Source organism: Mchenga conophoros, linkage group LG3, assembly GCF_057382185.1.
Source record: "Mchenga conophoros isolate Kocher_MC1m ecotype Shallow Benthic linkage group LG3, M_conophoros_male_GT1.1, whole genome shotgun sequence".
Taxonomy (NCBI): Eukaryota; Metazoa; Chordata; class Actinopteri; order Cichliformes; family Cichlidae; genus Mchenga; species Mchenga conophoros.
This window is the reverse complement of record NC_140528.1, coordinates 17,086,963-17,102,024: the sequence shown is the minus strand read 5'-3', so window position 1 is coordinate 17,102,024 and position 15,062 is coordinate 17,086,963. Positions and strand designations below refer to the sequence as shown.

The 15,062-nt window shown below is 41.8% G+C and overlaps 1 protein-coding gene across 5 annotated transcripts in view; it reads right to left on the bottom strand.

The window, feature by feature from the left end:
• The window catches only part of acox3 (acyl-CoA oxidase 3, pristanoyl), a 28,833-nt gene extending 15,356 nt beyond the window's left edge, over positions 1 to 13,477 (bottom strand). The window contains exons 1-9 of one of the 5 annotated variants that reach the window (XM_085254871.1): positions 13,275 to 13,477; positions 13,012 to 13,148; positions 8,878 to 9,020; positions 6,956 to 7,053; positions 6,712 to 6,847; positions 6,184 to 6,258; positions 5,983 to 6,072; positions 3,958 to 4,101; positions 1,398 to 1,486 (exon numbers count right to left, since the gene is read on the bottom strand). In XM_085254871.1, the coding sequence (XP_085110997.1) occupies positions 1,398 to 1,486; positions 3,958 to 4,101; positions 5,983 to 6,072; positions 6,184 to 6,258; positions 6,712 to 6,847; positions 6,956 to 7,053; positions 8,878 to 9,000 (755 nt within the window). In that variant the 5' untranslated portion in view covers positions 9,001 to 9,020; positions 13,012 to 13,148; positions 13,275 to 13,477. The other 4 variants (XM_085254862.1, XM_085254845.1, XM_085254879.1 and 1 more) reach the window with 4 other exon arrangements.
• Positions 13,478 to 15,062: the final 1,585 nt, after the last annotated feature.

Here is a 15,062-nt window from a genome sequence, read left to right as displayed (position 1 = left end):
AGTTGCCTGCAGTGAAATTAGACCTCTTCCAGCCATACATACATTACACAAACATCACATCGGTGAGACAGGTCAGAACAGGTAGCGTAAAGAAAAACAATGAAATGTCCCTTCTTCTTTTTGCGTTATCAATTGATCCATTGGTGATTAAGCTGCGAGCTGACAGTTGCATTAAGGGCATCATGAGAGCTGACCAGGAGCACAAAATATCCTTATATGCTGCCGACCTCCTGCTGTGTATGTCAGAGCCTTTATGCTCTCTTCCCTGTGCTCTCACTATTTTTGAATGTTTTGGCAAACTTTCAGGTTACAAGTTGAACCTGCATAAACGTGAACTTCTGTGTCCACTCTGTAGCCAGGAAGGTTTCATTTTCAAATTTTCAATTTAAAGTTAAATCAGAGTATGTGACCTATCGGGAGTTAAGGTTACCCACTCATACAAAGGTCTTTATGAAAGAAACTTTGTCCCGCTGCTTGAGAATACTGAGACAGATCTTCAGAGATGGACCAGTTTACCACTGTCATTAACTGGCTGCTTCAGTTCTACCAAAATGAACATACGACCCAAGTTCCTTTATTTGCTTGCTACTTACCCAATAAGTATTTTATAACACTGACTAAGCATATCTCTGCATTTATTTGGAATGGCAAAAGCCCACGAATTCGTAAAGATTTCATGCAGAGGACTAGGCCAAACTTTCAGTCTTATTATTGGGCAGCAAATATTCGAAATATGCTGCACTGGATGAGTAGTTTCGCTACAGAGACTCCATCTTGGCTCCAAATTGAGTCATTGAGTCAAACGTGCCTATGAGCTTTGTTGAGTGCAGCGCTCCCATTAGAACTGTACGACTATAAACGTAACCCTTTGCTGTATGACGCTCAGAATCTGGGTGCAATGTAGGAAAAGGTTTGGGTTACACTTAATGTCAATTAAAGCACCGATCAGCTCAAATCATATGTTCCCTCCATGATGGACTCTGCCTTTAAAATATGGGAAAGTAATGGCCTTAGAAATATCAAAGACCTTTTTGTAGATGGGATTGTTGCCTCATTCACGCAGCTCCTGAAGCAGTTTAATGTTCCTCTGGAGCATTTTTTACGCTATTTACAAATTCTCCACTTTGTAAAGAGTCGATTTCCTTTATTTCCGGAACTACCTGAGACACCGTCATACAGTCTAAATGTCAAATGTGTGGTTAAAAAGATTCATGAAGATAACTGTAATGTTCTTTCAGTACTCTGAAACACTGTGTACCATTCCAGCACACCAACAACTCTACCTGTTGACTGCAATAGCCAGTGAGAACATATTTCCACAACATCAAGGGCATCATGTCTTTATTTGCTTGTGTTTTCCATCTTATTTTACAAATGCAGCATTTGCAGTCACCTACCCATTATCCAGTCCATTCTGACCCAGCTTCTTCCCCATGTCTCCGACCAGCACACCAGGCAAAGCCAGCAGGGTCTTGGGATCTCTCAGCTGGAGCAGAGTGATTACAGCTTAACTGGCTGTGTGTCAAATAATACACAAATCTACACAAACAGCTGAAAATAACACACAGTATAAGATACCTGCAGTATGACTTTATTTGACCAACTCTGCTGATCATACATGATTTCTAACGCTTTTAGAAATCGTGGTGTTCTCAAGTCTTTTCAGACAGTTATCATTTTTAAGAAATAATGAAAATAACACACCATTTTGCTTTTATTTAAATTAAATAGTCTTTTGTATGCATCTTCCTTTCTGTAAGGGCCGTGCAGCCCACGTTGCAGGTTATGCACAGCGCACAAGTGAGCGATAGCAGAGTCCAGGCAGGGTAGGTTGACATGAGGATTTGTGACAGAAGAATAGCATTAAGAGTGAAAAGGAAAGGTTTATCTGGTGGAAGTGAGACCTGCTGACAGGATGACAAGCTGGAGGTGGCAGAGTGGAAGATACTAAGGCTTCTTTATTGAGAGTGAAGAGAATGGACCAAATTAGGAATGACATAAATTAGAGAGACAGCACAGGTCAAGCATTCTGGAGACAAAATTAGACAGACATGCAAGCAACAGGAAAAGAGGAACCACGGAAAAGATTTACATGTCCTCCAGTAAGAGAAGACATGTAGAGGGCTGCTGTAACGAGAGGATGCTTGGGACGGGGTGAGACGGAGGCAGATATCTGCTGTGGTGCAGCTGAAAAAAAAGCTACTTGAGGGACGCCATCTGAGCTTGAACAATGATCAGGTACTAGTGATGGGCAGAGCGAGGCGTGTACGGAGGTTTCAAAACAATCTGAATCCCATCTCCACAGTGACACCTGCTGGCCAATTTGGCTATTGCAACCCTGTGAAACCGTAACACAGACAAGTCCAGCACAATTCCTAACAAAGCTACTTAATCCACCAGACTGTCAATAATGGAGACCACCACACACTTTGGGGAAATCCCCGCACAAACAAGGCAAGAAAATATTGAGCCTGCTGCAACCATAATGAACAGGGATGGGAATTGAGAAAACCAGTTCCCAGTAGTCCAATTCCTTGGACTTGTTAGTCTGCCTATCGATCCAGTTCTAGCACTCGCACTACAATCAGCTGATTTCAGTCCGCGGGTCAGAGGAGGAAAACAGCGACACAGTCTAGAGCGTGGACATGGACGTTTACATTTATTGCACAAAAGGATGAGATAAACGGTAAAGTGGGAAACTCCTCACACTACTTTGGCAAGCATCTGCTAATAGAGCATGCTAACGCAAAGCTAGCTAAGAACACAGAGTGAAAGCTGAATGAATGCCGAGCCCAGCAGCCATCTTTTCTTTTTGCAGTCAGCTTTGAATTCTACTAAGACAAAGACCTTAGAGATGGAAGATTTGTGCTGGCGTGTGGAGTTGTAGCCTCGTTGTTATTTTTTATTGTTAGCTTTTTTATAGAGCAACTTATGTAACAAGTAGTATAATAAATAACCTTTTCCCAGGAGTAATTAAGTATCATACTGCATTACTTTTAAGTAAAGTGTTCTGTGAAACGTGTAATAATGGCGTTTTTAATTAACAACTCTAATCACAACAAAGAAGGTAAACACCTCAACAACCGTGGACACACATCTGACCCACAGCATGGAATTAATCTGCATGACTGTCATTTCTTTCCTGCTGCTTAGCAACGGCGGTGACTCTCAAAACAAAGTGAACAAGAACCCAGTGAGAATCGATAAGAGAACAGATAAGGTATCAAACTGATAACTGATATTGATAATGGAATCAGAATCACTACATTCTTATCAATTCCCATCACCAGTAATGAACAGAGTGCTTCAGCAAAATCCTCCCTCTGTTAACATTTGTGTTGCTCACAATAACTCACTAAAATAAAACATAAATGATAATATTAAGTATAAACACAGGTTTTTTGTTAGCTTGCTCACAGCCCTCAGAACTTTCTAGGAGCTCATGTCATCAGGTTTCCGCTACACACTGTCAAGTAAAGCAAGTAGCTGGCATGTGTTAACTTTTATTTTTAATTAATTTAAAATTATATTTAAATGAAAAAATGTAATTTGTTTCCTTCTTCAGAAAAACAAACATTTGTTTACAGGGTCTAATTCTGATCAAATGTTACAGTCCATTTCATGCACGTCCATCAGCTAAATCATCCTCTGCTGAAGCGCACATAAATCTAGTTCGCTCTGAGTCACGTGACCTGGATGATTTGAACCACACTGAAACATCAGCACCTCAGAAGCTCGACACAGTGTCAAAACAGCAGTAGTGAGCTTCACATCCCTATCAGTTAATAGAAACTTAGCTGTGAGGTCTCCTATGGCTCTAAACACTGTTGGAGTTGATGGTCTTATTTGAATAGCTACCTGACAACACAAAAGCTCTTGGACTTTCTGATAGTTGCCTTGTACCTTGTGATGCAAGCAGCCATTTCTTTAAAGATATTCAAATTCACCAGAACTCACCGGGACAACAAAAGAGTGCAGTCCGTGGCACACCTGATCAGGTGTGTAGAGCTGAGCATACACCACAGCATGGGTAGCAGTCTTTCCCAGGTTCCCCACCCAGAACTTTGCAGCCTCAAAGTCCGGAGAGTTGATCACAAACTCCTAGAAGAGAAACAGAAATCAGTTCAAGTGAGGAGAAATTAAAATTAAAATTCCTCCATGTGACCCTCAATTAGTCAAATGAAAAGTCAGCTATTAGAGACTTACACCGTATGACCTAAGGGGTGCCCTTATAATTTTAAATTAAAATTTTATTTGATTTCATTATCTTATGACATGATCGCATGAAACGGCCAAAAGTCGACAGTTAAAATTAAGCTCACAACTTTAACAAACTTATATAAAAGTCTTAAAATGTAATGTGGTTGGTTGGAAGTGGAAGAGAAAGCTTAACAACTTCTAGATAAGAGCCAAGATGAAGCATTTCTGGAGGGTGTAGCTGTAAAAGGGAGTTTTTCCTTCGCACTGTTGCCAGAGTGCTTGCTCATCAGGGGTGTCTGATTTTGGGGGTTTCTGTATTATTGTAAGGTCTTTATCTTACAGCATTAAATGCCTTCAGGCGACTGTCGTTGTGATTTGCCACTATATAAATAAAATTGAACTGGACTGGATCTACAGGGCAGAGCCCCACACCATAACCACAGTGCAGTCAGACAAATGCCATTTTCCAGGCGACCACCAAACCAAGACTGCTCGATCAGATCAGCAGTAGAAGAAGCAGTATGAGAAAATACCTACCAATCCTGGAGACCGAGCAATACTGGAAGACCATATGGGAGAAGGATGATACTTAACAACAACGCTTAGTGACCATAAGAGTAGACCACAGCAACCTCCTGAACAGGATCCAGTAACCATCACAGTGGCAAACATCCAAGAAAGAGTCTTCAGCATGAACAGCTGGATAACACCAGGCCCTGATGATCCAAACCCACTGGCTGAAGCAGCAAACTGCACGCCATGAGCACCTGGCAGCACAAATGAACCAGCTGCTATGGAAAAGACATGCTCAGAAGGGCTAACGAAAGGCGAAACAGCAGCTACTGGTAGACAGAGCAGTAGCCCGAGACTGTAAGACCAGACTGACCGACCTGTGCACCGCCTGTATTGACTACAAGAAAGCCTCAATGACTCAATGCTCCACACATGGATCCTGGAATTCTTAGAACTGTACAGGATCAAGGGGACCCTCAGAACCTACAGTGGGGATGTGAAGAACAACACTAGAGGCAAACTTCAAGCTAATAGCGCAAGTGGCATCAAGTGCACGATCTACCAAGGAGATGCTCTCTCCCCACTGTTCTTCATAAGCCTGAACCCCCTCGGTGAAGTCATCAAATCTGGCTGTGGATACCTCCTCTACATGGATGACTGTACTCCAAGAGTTCACGAGACATTGATTAACTGATCTATACCACTAGGATCTACAGCAATGACACTGGAATGTCATTCGAACATGAGAAGTGTAGTTGGATGGTAACAAAAACAGGGAATAATCAGCTAGTCAAAGGAGGACAAGCCCGACCTTAGCATGCATGAAGGGTTTCACTCCAAAGCACCCTGAGACTACACGCTAAGGCGAAGTAAGGTTGTCATGGACTACTGTGTGTAAAAAACACTTTTCAAGATGAAACTACAAAGATCCATGAGTACATTAGGAAGATGGCCACATCCGATTATGCGTTTAGTGAATTCCTCAGGCAGCAGAAACCCAAGAAAGATGAAGAGCAAGAAGTGGAACCATCATGGAAGAAGATGCCCCTGCATGGCATGTACAACCAGCAGACAGAAAAAGTGGCTGATATCAAAAAATCCCCAGGAAGTGGTTCCTGTGGTACTCTGAGCATTTGGTGCAGTAATCCCAAAAATGGGAAGTTGGCTCCAGCAGTTCCCAGGAATGACATCCAAAACCCATCCAGATAAAGACTGCCTGCAAGGTGGTGTGTGTGTGTGTGTGTGTGTGTGTTTTCAGAGTGTACTGACCTGAGTAGAGGGGTCATACTTGGCCGTGGTCCTCATGGCTCTGGTGTTACTGCCATGGCTCAACTCAGTCAATGCAAAGCATCCAAAGATCTATAAGCACATATGTAACTCGATCTAAATCTATACAAAGTTTTATGAACACAACAGCAGATAGTAAGCAGTCGACTCCTTCCTCCTCTTACTCAGGATTCGCTGTCTTACCCTCAGGTCTTCAGTGTTTTCAACAAATTTCTTATGTCTGCTTGACCCTGAGTTGGCAACAGTTGCTCCAAACATCTGAAACATAAAAGGTTTTGAATCTAACTGAATGACACGATAAAAGAAAAACAAATAATAACAGCTATGTGAAGATATTAAACAAATGAAAGCTTTTCCCCCAATTTTAAAAACTGTTTACAACACAACCGATCTTTATGCAGAATACCCTTTTAGTGATGTTTTGCTAAATGCATCCTGGAGAATAATAATAGTGGCTCAATCCAAAAACTAGAAACTTCCCAATGTTTGTGGAAATCCAAACAAACAAACCAATCACACGTTCTATGGTTTAAAATTACAGTGTTGCTTGTCGCTTGTTTTAGAGTGAAAACAGCTGTGGCTTTGCAAGTCATAAACCTTCTTAACATTGCTCAGAAACACAATCTTAGTTATTTCATATAACATACACAGAGTGTATGTTATATGAAATAACTAAGATTGTGTGAGGACATTTTACTCAAACACAATTACCCCCAGGCTGAGGAAGAGCTTAGCAACCAAGGCCCAGTCATACATGCCCAGACAGTCGTCGAGGTACATCGCTTTCCAGGGATTGGCCATCGCCTCTTCCTTGGTGACAAAGTTGTACCGAAGCAGCTGCTTCATTCTGTGAATTTTCATATGGAGTTTTATTGTCTTTAGAAAGTACCGACTTACAGAACAGAGGACACGACAGGTGCTACATAACTTCAGCTGTAGTTTACCAAGTAGATACCTCAGAAAGTTCAGCTCTCTCTTTTTCTCTATGGGGACATCTTCACCAGGCTGACGGGCAAACAGAGGGTCGTTCTCCAGTGTCCTGAACACATGTTGCTGTAATGTGGAAAGGACCAGACAGAGTAAGACAAAGTGAAATCCACCTGACAAAATGCTTCATAGTTGATAGCCATGGCTTAATGGAAAAGAATATGAACATTAAAAGAGGTGAAATGTCTCCATGTGATCTTGTTTGCATGACATTCATTGTATAATACAGTTGTTTAGGATGAAAAATGTCAATATCACAAAGTTAAATCTAAGCTGATAGCTGCTTGAGCTTTCATAAATTAAAAGTATTTGTCGCATAATTCTGCAGATGAAAGTTGAGCCCTGCGAGCTCTTAAAACTGCCAGCGTTTGAAGAAGAGCTGCAAGAAGCTAAAGTGTTAGCCAAAGAGGAAGGCATTACGAGCGGCACAGATGTAGCAAATTCAAAGGTTGTTCTTCAGCCTGGAAATGGTAACAAGAACGTACAAGAATCCCACATTCATCTTAACATCAACTTATCCTTTATGTTAAGATTTTATTTTGGACTACTTACTTTAGGAACACTAAGGAATACTTCAAAGAACCTCCTTAATCCCACGGACACATGCTCCATAGAGGAAGCAGAGTCTGGGGACGAGGGGGCGACTCATCCTCCAGGACGGGTGAGGTCACTGAGGCAGTTAAACAAATGCTTAGTGGCAGAGCTCCTCGGGTGGATGAGGTTCACTGAGGTTCTTGAAGGTTCTGGATGTTGGAGAGCTGTCTTGGTTAACACACCTCTCCAATATTGTGTGGAGATACGGGGGCGGTACCTGAGGAGACAGTTCCCATTGGCAGGGAGGGAGACCGAAGGGTGTGCTCCAACTATAGGGGGACCGGTTCATAATTTGAATGGAAGAAGCAAAATGTTCCACTTGGGTGGTCTCAGATCTTGTGTGGCTTTTCCCAGATGCCCACTCCGGGTCAGGGACGAGTTGCTGCCCCAAGTAGAAGAGTTTAAGTATCTCAGGGTCTTGTTCACGAGTGATGGGAGCAGGGGATCAACAGACGCAGTGGTGCTGCAGCTGGAGCGATGCGGACTCAGCCCAGGATAAGCAGAGGAAATTGGATAGATGGATGGACTACTCACTTTAAATATTTCATTTTTATATTCATCCACCAGTTGGCACCACTGTTTACTAACGTAGGCAGTAATTTCACACTTTACTGTTTTCTGTAAGTGTGCCTTGCTGTTGAAATTAGAAGTGTATGTCACTTTTTATATTGCATAATAGTGAGTGTGTGTGTGTGTGTGTGTGTGTGGGTGTGTGTGTGTGTGATGTTCAACTTCAAATCTTCCTTCACAGAAGGCCACACTCTGAATAATGATAAACCGTGAGTAACCTTTCAATGCTTCAAAGATATCTCAGCAGTAAGAATCAAAAGCAACAGCAGGAAGAAGAAACACGAAAAGCTGGAGGAGTACCAAGGGCTCAGAGAAGAGCTCGAGAAGATGTGGAGGGTGAAGGTAATGGTGGTCCCAGTGGTAATCGAACCAGTCGGTGCAATGGCCCTCAAGCTAGGAGAGTAGCCCCAGCATGTCTCAGGAACAACATCATATCTCTGTCCACAAGATATGATGCTGCACCGGACCTCTGTGTGTGTGTGTGTGTGTGTGTGCGCGCGCTCAGAAGCAGAATCATGGAGAAGTGTGATGATTTATTCTAAGAGAAGTGAAAACGCAATAGTTAAAGGTGAGGATGTAAATACATCCTCCTGTCTATGCTCCAAGTGAAAATCTCTTGGCTTCTCAGTGGCAAGTTACAACAGTTTAGGCTTACCATATGATTTTCCTGATCTCACGCAAACGCTGTTTAATACACAATGCCATGAGTACAGCCTGTGCTGTTACCTTGAATAGATATACATCTTCTCCATCTATAAAGCGGACCATGTCCTTCCAGCTGAAGGAGGCTTTGTTCCTGTAGACATCGAGTGGGCCGCTGGGGAGGTCAGCCACGTCACGGTTCATCATGTTTTAAGGCACTGTGCACTCTGAAGAGATACAAGACAGAAGAAAATGGGACAGTAAATGAACAGAACTAGTCCTAGCACTGGACCCTGTGAAAGCACACTTTAATGTGTGCACTGAAATATTATGCTCAACAGTACTGAATGCTGCAGTGAGGTCAAGCACAAGCACAGAGATGAGTCCAGAGTCAGAGGCCTTACTAAGACAGGTCCTGTGCTGTGATGAAAGCTGACTGAAGCGCAGTATCAGATATTTCTTTTAAGAAAGTGTACAAGTCAGATTAAATGCATTAATGTACACATTTTAGTGGCCTTGAAGATTCAATAACATAAATGTAATGCTGGGTTCAAAATTGTGCATTAATACCTGATAACTAAATACCAATATTGCACAGTATTGCACAATACCTTGTGCAATACTTTTTTGTAAATAGTCAACAGTGCAATAGACCTCAATACTTGAAATGTGCAATTCACTTGTATTTTTATTTTTTATTCCTATTTATTCCCTTCGTATATTTTATTTATATTTGTCTCTGTATTTATATGTGTGTGTGTGTGTGTGTGTGTGTGTGTGTGTGTGTGTATATATATATAAATAAAATATTCTGTAACTGTAACTTCTGTCGGTGCTGTGCTTTTTGGAAATCGAATTTCCCAGAGGGACCCACCCGAGGGATTAATAAAGTTCTATCTTATCTTATCTTAAACTGCACACGCGCTTGATGTAAAGTATAATTTTAATGACAAGTTTTTTCTTCGTTGGTTTAGTGACGCTATGCAGGTACAGGTCAGTCACCCACGGGAGGCCTACTGTGGCATTCACTGAGTGTGTATTTGCACACAGTCTGATTGTCAGAGGTGTGGACTCGAGTCACATGACTTGGACTCGAGTCAGACTCGAGTCATTAATTTTATGACTTTAGACTTGACTTGAAAAAATGTTCTAAGACTTGTGACTTGACTTGGACTTTTACACCAATGACTTGGGACTTGAATTGGACTTGAACCGGTTTACTTGAAAAGACTTGATATTTTACCCCAAATATAAAATTTAACATGCATATTATATAGAGATTGAAAATGTGACGTCATTCACGGGTAGAACCGCAAAGGATTCTGGGAACTCGTGGCAAGCGGTACTAGCGCACGCAGGCTTTCAATTAAAATCAGTCACACAGCGATAAAAAGAAACACAAAAATGTCAAGAAGCTGTTGTATTATTAACTGCAATAGCCGGTCGCATGACAGCCACGGGAAGCCGACGGGTAAAGAGATCGGTTGTTATCGGATTATGTCGTTGAAGAGAAATTGTTCGAGCCATGTTTCCGAAGTGACAAAGAGGCGACTGGATTGCAGCCATTCAAAGACCAAATATAACGTCCTAGAACACTCCAGCTCACAGGTTAGTCTGCTCCAAGCATTTACACAAAGGTCAGTCTGCTGTTGTAGTTAATGCGTCATTTTTCTTAACATAATTAGTGATATAGGTTACAAGCAAGTCTGGCGCTGAACAGAAATTGTGGCGCTATGCTCCTTTATTTATTGTGCATAAATAGTAAATTGTCCTGACACAATATTGCGTTTCGCTTCTGTTATTATGGTACATTGACAAAAACACATACTTTTATTCACAGGATAAAACAGGTTTTTTGTATCACTAATTGCCCAGTACGATTACAGCATACAGTATTATTGTCACTGCTACATTTCTGTGATGCTACCAGAAATTATTTCCACTACTAATTAATTACCGTTGAGCTCAAAGGTCCTATTAATAAACGGTTAACGAATGTGTATTTATGACGACGATTTGTGAGACTGGTAAACTTATGATACGTACGATGGTCTTTCGTTCTACACGGTGCATTTCAAGGTCCTGCACCCATCTGTCGGTAAACTGTACCTGGGCTTGTTGCAGTGACCGGAAGTTACTAAACTTCATGAGTGTATGCACTCACTCCAAGAAGCGTATGATTATAAATATGCATATAAATATGCTACAATGAGATAGCTGACTTCATCTAACTAGCAAATGTTGTCCAGGCTACGTTGGTGATACAGTTTTTTTTAATGTGTATGATATTTTTGTCATGCGATTTTAAAGCCGGTCCTACAACCGCATCCAAGAATAACATGCAGCTTATCTCAGAACTGTCGGTGAAAATTATTCTTGGAGCTAGGTTTAATTGAGCTGCATTTTAAAGAGGTGCAATTTCACAATTTGTGTATATTTTCTAAGTTCACTATTTTGTCATGTGTTGAGAAAAACACAGATTTTAAAATTACATGGTCTAATATTTACATTTAGCATAACTGCAACATTATTTTTTCGTTGTTTTTTTTTTTTAAAGACTCGAAAGGACTTGAAATTCAAAGTTTCAGACTTGTGACTTGACTCGGACTTTTACACCAGTGACTTGAGACTCGACTCTGACTTGCCTGACATTACTTGAGACTTGACTTGAGACTTGAGGATAAAGACTTGAGACTTACTTGAGACTTGCAAAACAATGACTTGGTCCCACCTCTGCTGATTGTAGATTTGACCAAAGTCTTTAGCAAAGGTTTTACAGCTAGCACATCAACAATGACTACTGCACTTCAAATAAGCTCTTTCGTGTTGATATCGGACGCACAGACGGACTTTTTTACGGCTCAAGAACATCACCGACGATCAAAGACCAGCGTGACCTTTATACCTTTTTGTAACTTATCAGCTGCCAAACGCGGACCAAAGTTCAAAGCTAACGGCGTCTGGACCCGCTAATGCACGTGAAGGAGTTCCACGGCGTTGTGCTCAGCGTCACCTGCTGTGGACTGGCAGGTGTGCAAAACTAGAGAAGTGACGAAAGGAAATCCTCAAGGTTGATTCTGGTCATCTGGACGTTTTCATCGAGAGAAACGTTTCGTCACGCATCCAGGTAACTCCTTCGGTCTCAGCTGACTGCAGGTCTCCCCAACATTATAAAAGTAAAGTCTTCACTTGAATAAGCCTTTAGGTGCATACGTCACGTCACGTCACGTCTCATATCTTACCGAACGCTGCGGTTGTCACGCCGGCGTGTTGCTGGCTTCTCTGTCAGTTTCCCAACTGAGCTGTGAGCTACGCGTAAGAAGGTAAGCAGGAAAAATGACGCTTCCTAACAGCGACGACAACACTTCCTCTCTGCATCCTTCAGAATAAAAGTATCCTCTAGCGCAGTGAAAAGTAACATCATTTGTTACATTTTAGGAAATCCATGCGGAATCACGTGATCACATCGCTTATTACTAACGCTGATGTTACACTGATGTAACATATGCAAAACTCCAACGTTAAAATATCACTTTATGAGTTGATTATTAGTCTAATCTATTTTATGATGCTGTTTGATAGGTTTGAGTAAACTTGTAATGCAATATTTATTTGTTTTAGAACAAAGGGAAACTGTCTTATACAGCACACCACAAACATACAACATATCGAGAACATTACCCCAAACCCAAACCCTACGAGTCCCTTTCCTCCCCGTCTCCACCCCCACCCTCCTTACCAACACATATATGCTTTGCAGCATAACCACAACATTCCAATGACACCACAGGTTAACGTCATGAATAAGGAGAGAGGTACAATAGGTCAGTGCTTTAAAACAAAAAGAAGAAAATTACTATTGCACATTCCTGAGTAACCTTTTGGTCTGATGGGTAATCTTATTTTGAAAAGTCGTTCTGTCTGAAGACTATTCTGAAATACATTCGAAAGTTACTTTGAAGGATATTATTACTTGCTTTGAACGTCACCTGTGCGGTTTTAAATTCAAATCAATTCCATGGATTTAATAACTTGTGAGTTTAAAAAATGATTATTTGTGCGTTCACGAAACCAAACATTATGCATAATTCTTATTGCTCTTTTTTGCATTGTGTATCTTTTTTGTAGAGAACTCTTTTAAGTGTTGTCCCAGATTCCAACACAATAATTTACAGTGTGCAGTAAGGTGTGTGCAATGTTTTATTGTTCAGGACGTGCCTTGCAAAATCCTTGTGGTTTTTGCCATATTGTTACGTAGTGTTTGACACACACTGCCGGTGTTCCAGATCAACTGGCGTTTAGATCAACTGGCGTTGGTCGAACAGATGTGTGGCAGTCTTGCGTTTCAGGAGCTCCTACCGACAAACCAGCAAAAAAACGCCAAATGTGTCATCTGTGACACTTGTGAGGTTGTCTCAAACACACTCCGTCAGTCTTGATGCTGTTGAACAACAAAATGTTTAAAAATGTGGCGAGTTTACCTGGTGATATCCTCATGCGCGACGCGATCGCGAAAACAGCAAACAAGTAACACCACGCCGATGTTGTTCACAGGACACAAAGAGTAAACGATCGGGAGACTCTTGTCGTCGTTATCGTTCCACTCGCACGGTTTATTTCACCGAATTCAGCGTTTTTGCTCCACAACTAAAGCGAGCAGTTTGCTCTGTGCACCAACATGGAGTCGAGTCAACCAGCGCCACCTCTGGCCAAGTGCCACAGCCTACTGCCAGATCAACTGGTGACACACATCTGCAGCACGTTTGAATTCGTGTCATGCACATTTGTACCTTTCAATTGTGTGTTTGTGCGTCATGCAAATAAACCTTTGAAATGAATGAAATGATATCATGTATTTATTATCAGCCTACATTTGTACAAAATGCCAAATGACATACACATAGTCATAAGAATCACCATCCTGATATCAACACTTATGCCCATAAGAAAAATGTCGTGAACAAATATATGACACACCAATATTTCACCAGTGTTGTAACTCACATGTCGCCAGCATAGTCTGCCTGTGTCTCCCCTCTGCAAACGCACATTTCAGAGTTGGATGTGATATACAGTCTGCATAAGTGTGGTCAATCCCATAACGATCCGTAAGGGGATGGCAGCTACGCTGAATGTACAGCAGTCACACAGTGATCAGCAATAAACAGTCCCCAAAACTTGCATATAATCCCCAATGTGGAGCCCATCTACTGACTACCACATAGCAGCTGGACCAGTCCCCAGACAGACTATGCTAACGACATGTGATGTTACAACACTGGTGAAATATTAGTGTGTTCACGACATTTTTCGTATGGGCAAAAGTATTGATATCAGGATGGTGATTCTTATGTGTATGTCATTTGGCATTTTGTACAAATGTAGGCTGATAATAAATACATGATATCATTTCATTCATTTCAAAGGTTTATTTGCATGACGCACAAACACACAATTGAAAGGTACAAATGTGCATGACACGAATTCAAACGTGCTGCAGATGTGTGTCACCAGTTGATCTGGCTGTAGGCTGTGGCACTTGGCCAGAGGTGGCGCTGGTTGACTCGACTCCATGTTGGTGCACAGAGCAAACTGCTCGCTGTAGTTGTGAAGCAAAAACGCTGAATTCGGTGAAATAAACCGTGCGAGTGGAACGATAACGACGACAAGAGTCTCCCGATCGTTTACTCTTTGTGTCCTGTGAACAACAACGGCGTGGTGTTACTTGTTTGCTGTTTTCGCGATCGCGTCGCGCATGAGGATATCACCAGGTAAACTCGCCACATTTTTAAACATTTTGTTGTTCAACAGCATCAAGACTGACGGAGTGTGTTTGAGACAACCTCACAAGTGTCACAGATGACACATTTGGCGTTTTTTTGCTGGTTTGTCGGTAGGAGCTCCTGAAACGCAAGACTGCCACACATCTGTTCGACCAACGCCAGTTGATCTAAACGCCAGTTGATCTGGAACACCGGTCAGACGTTTGGACACAGCTTCTCATTTAATGGTTTTTCTGTATTTTCATGAATGTTTACACTGTAGATTCTCACTGAAGGCATCAAAACTATGAATGAACAAATGGAATTATGTAGTAATTGTAGGTTGTCAGAATATGAATGTCAGTTAAAAAAAAACGGAGATGTTCGCGCGGCACTGGCGGCACGGAACACCGCCTTTGCCTCCGCGAACACATCGGACTACAAACACGCACATTACCAACTCCGGAAGACGATCAAAGCAGCCAAACGTGAGTACAGGGACAGGGT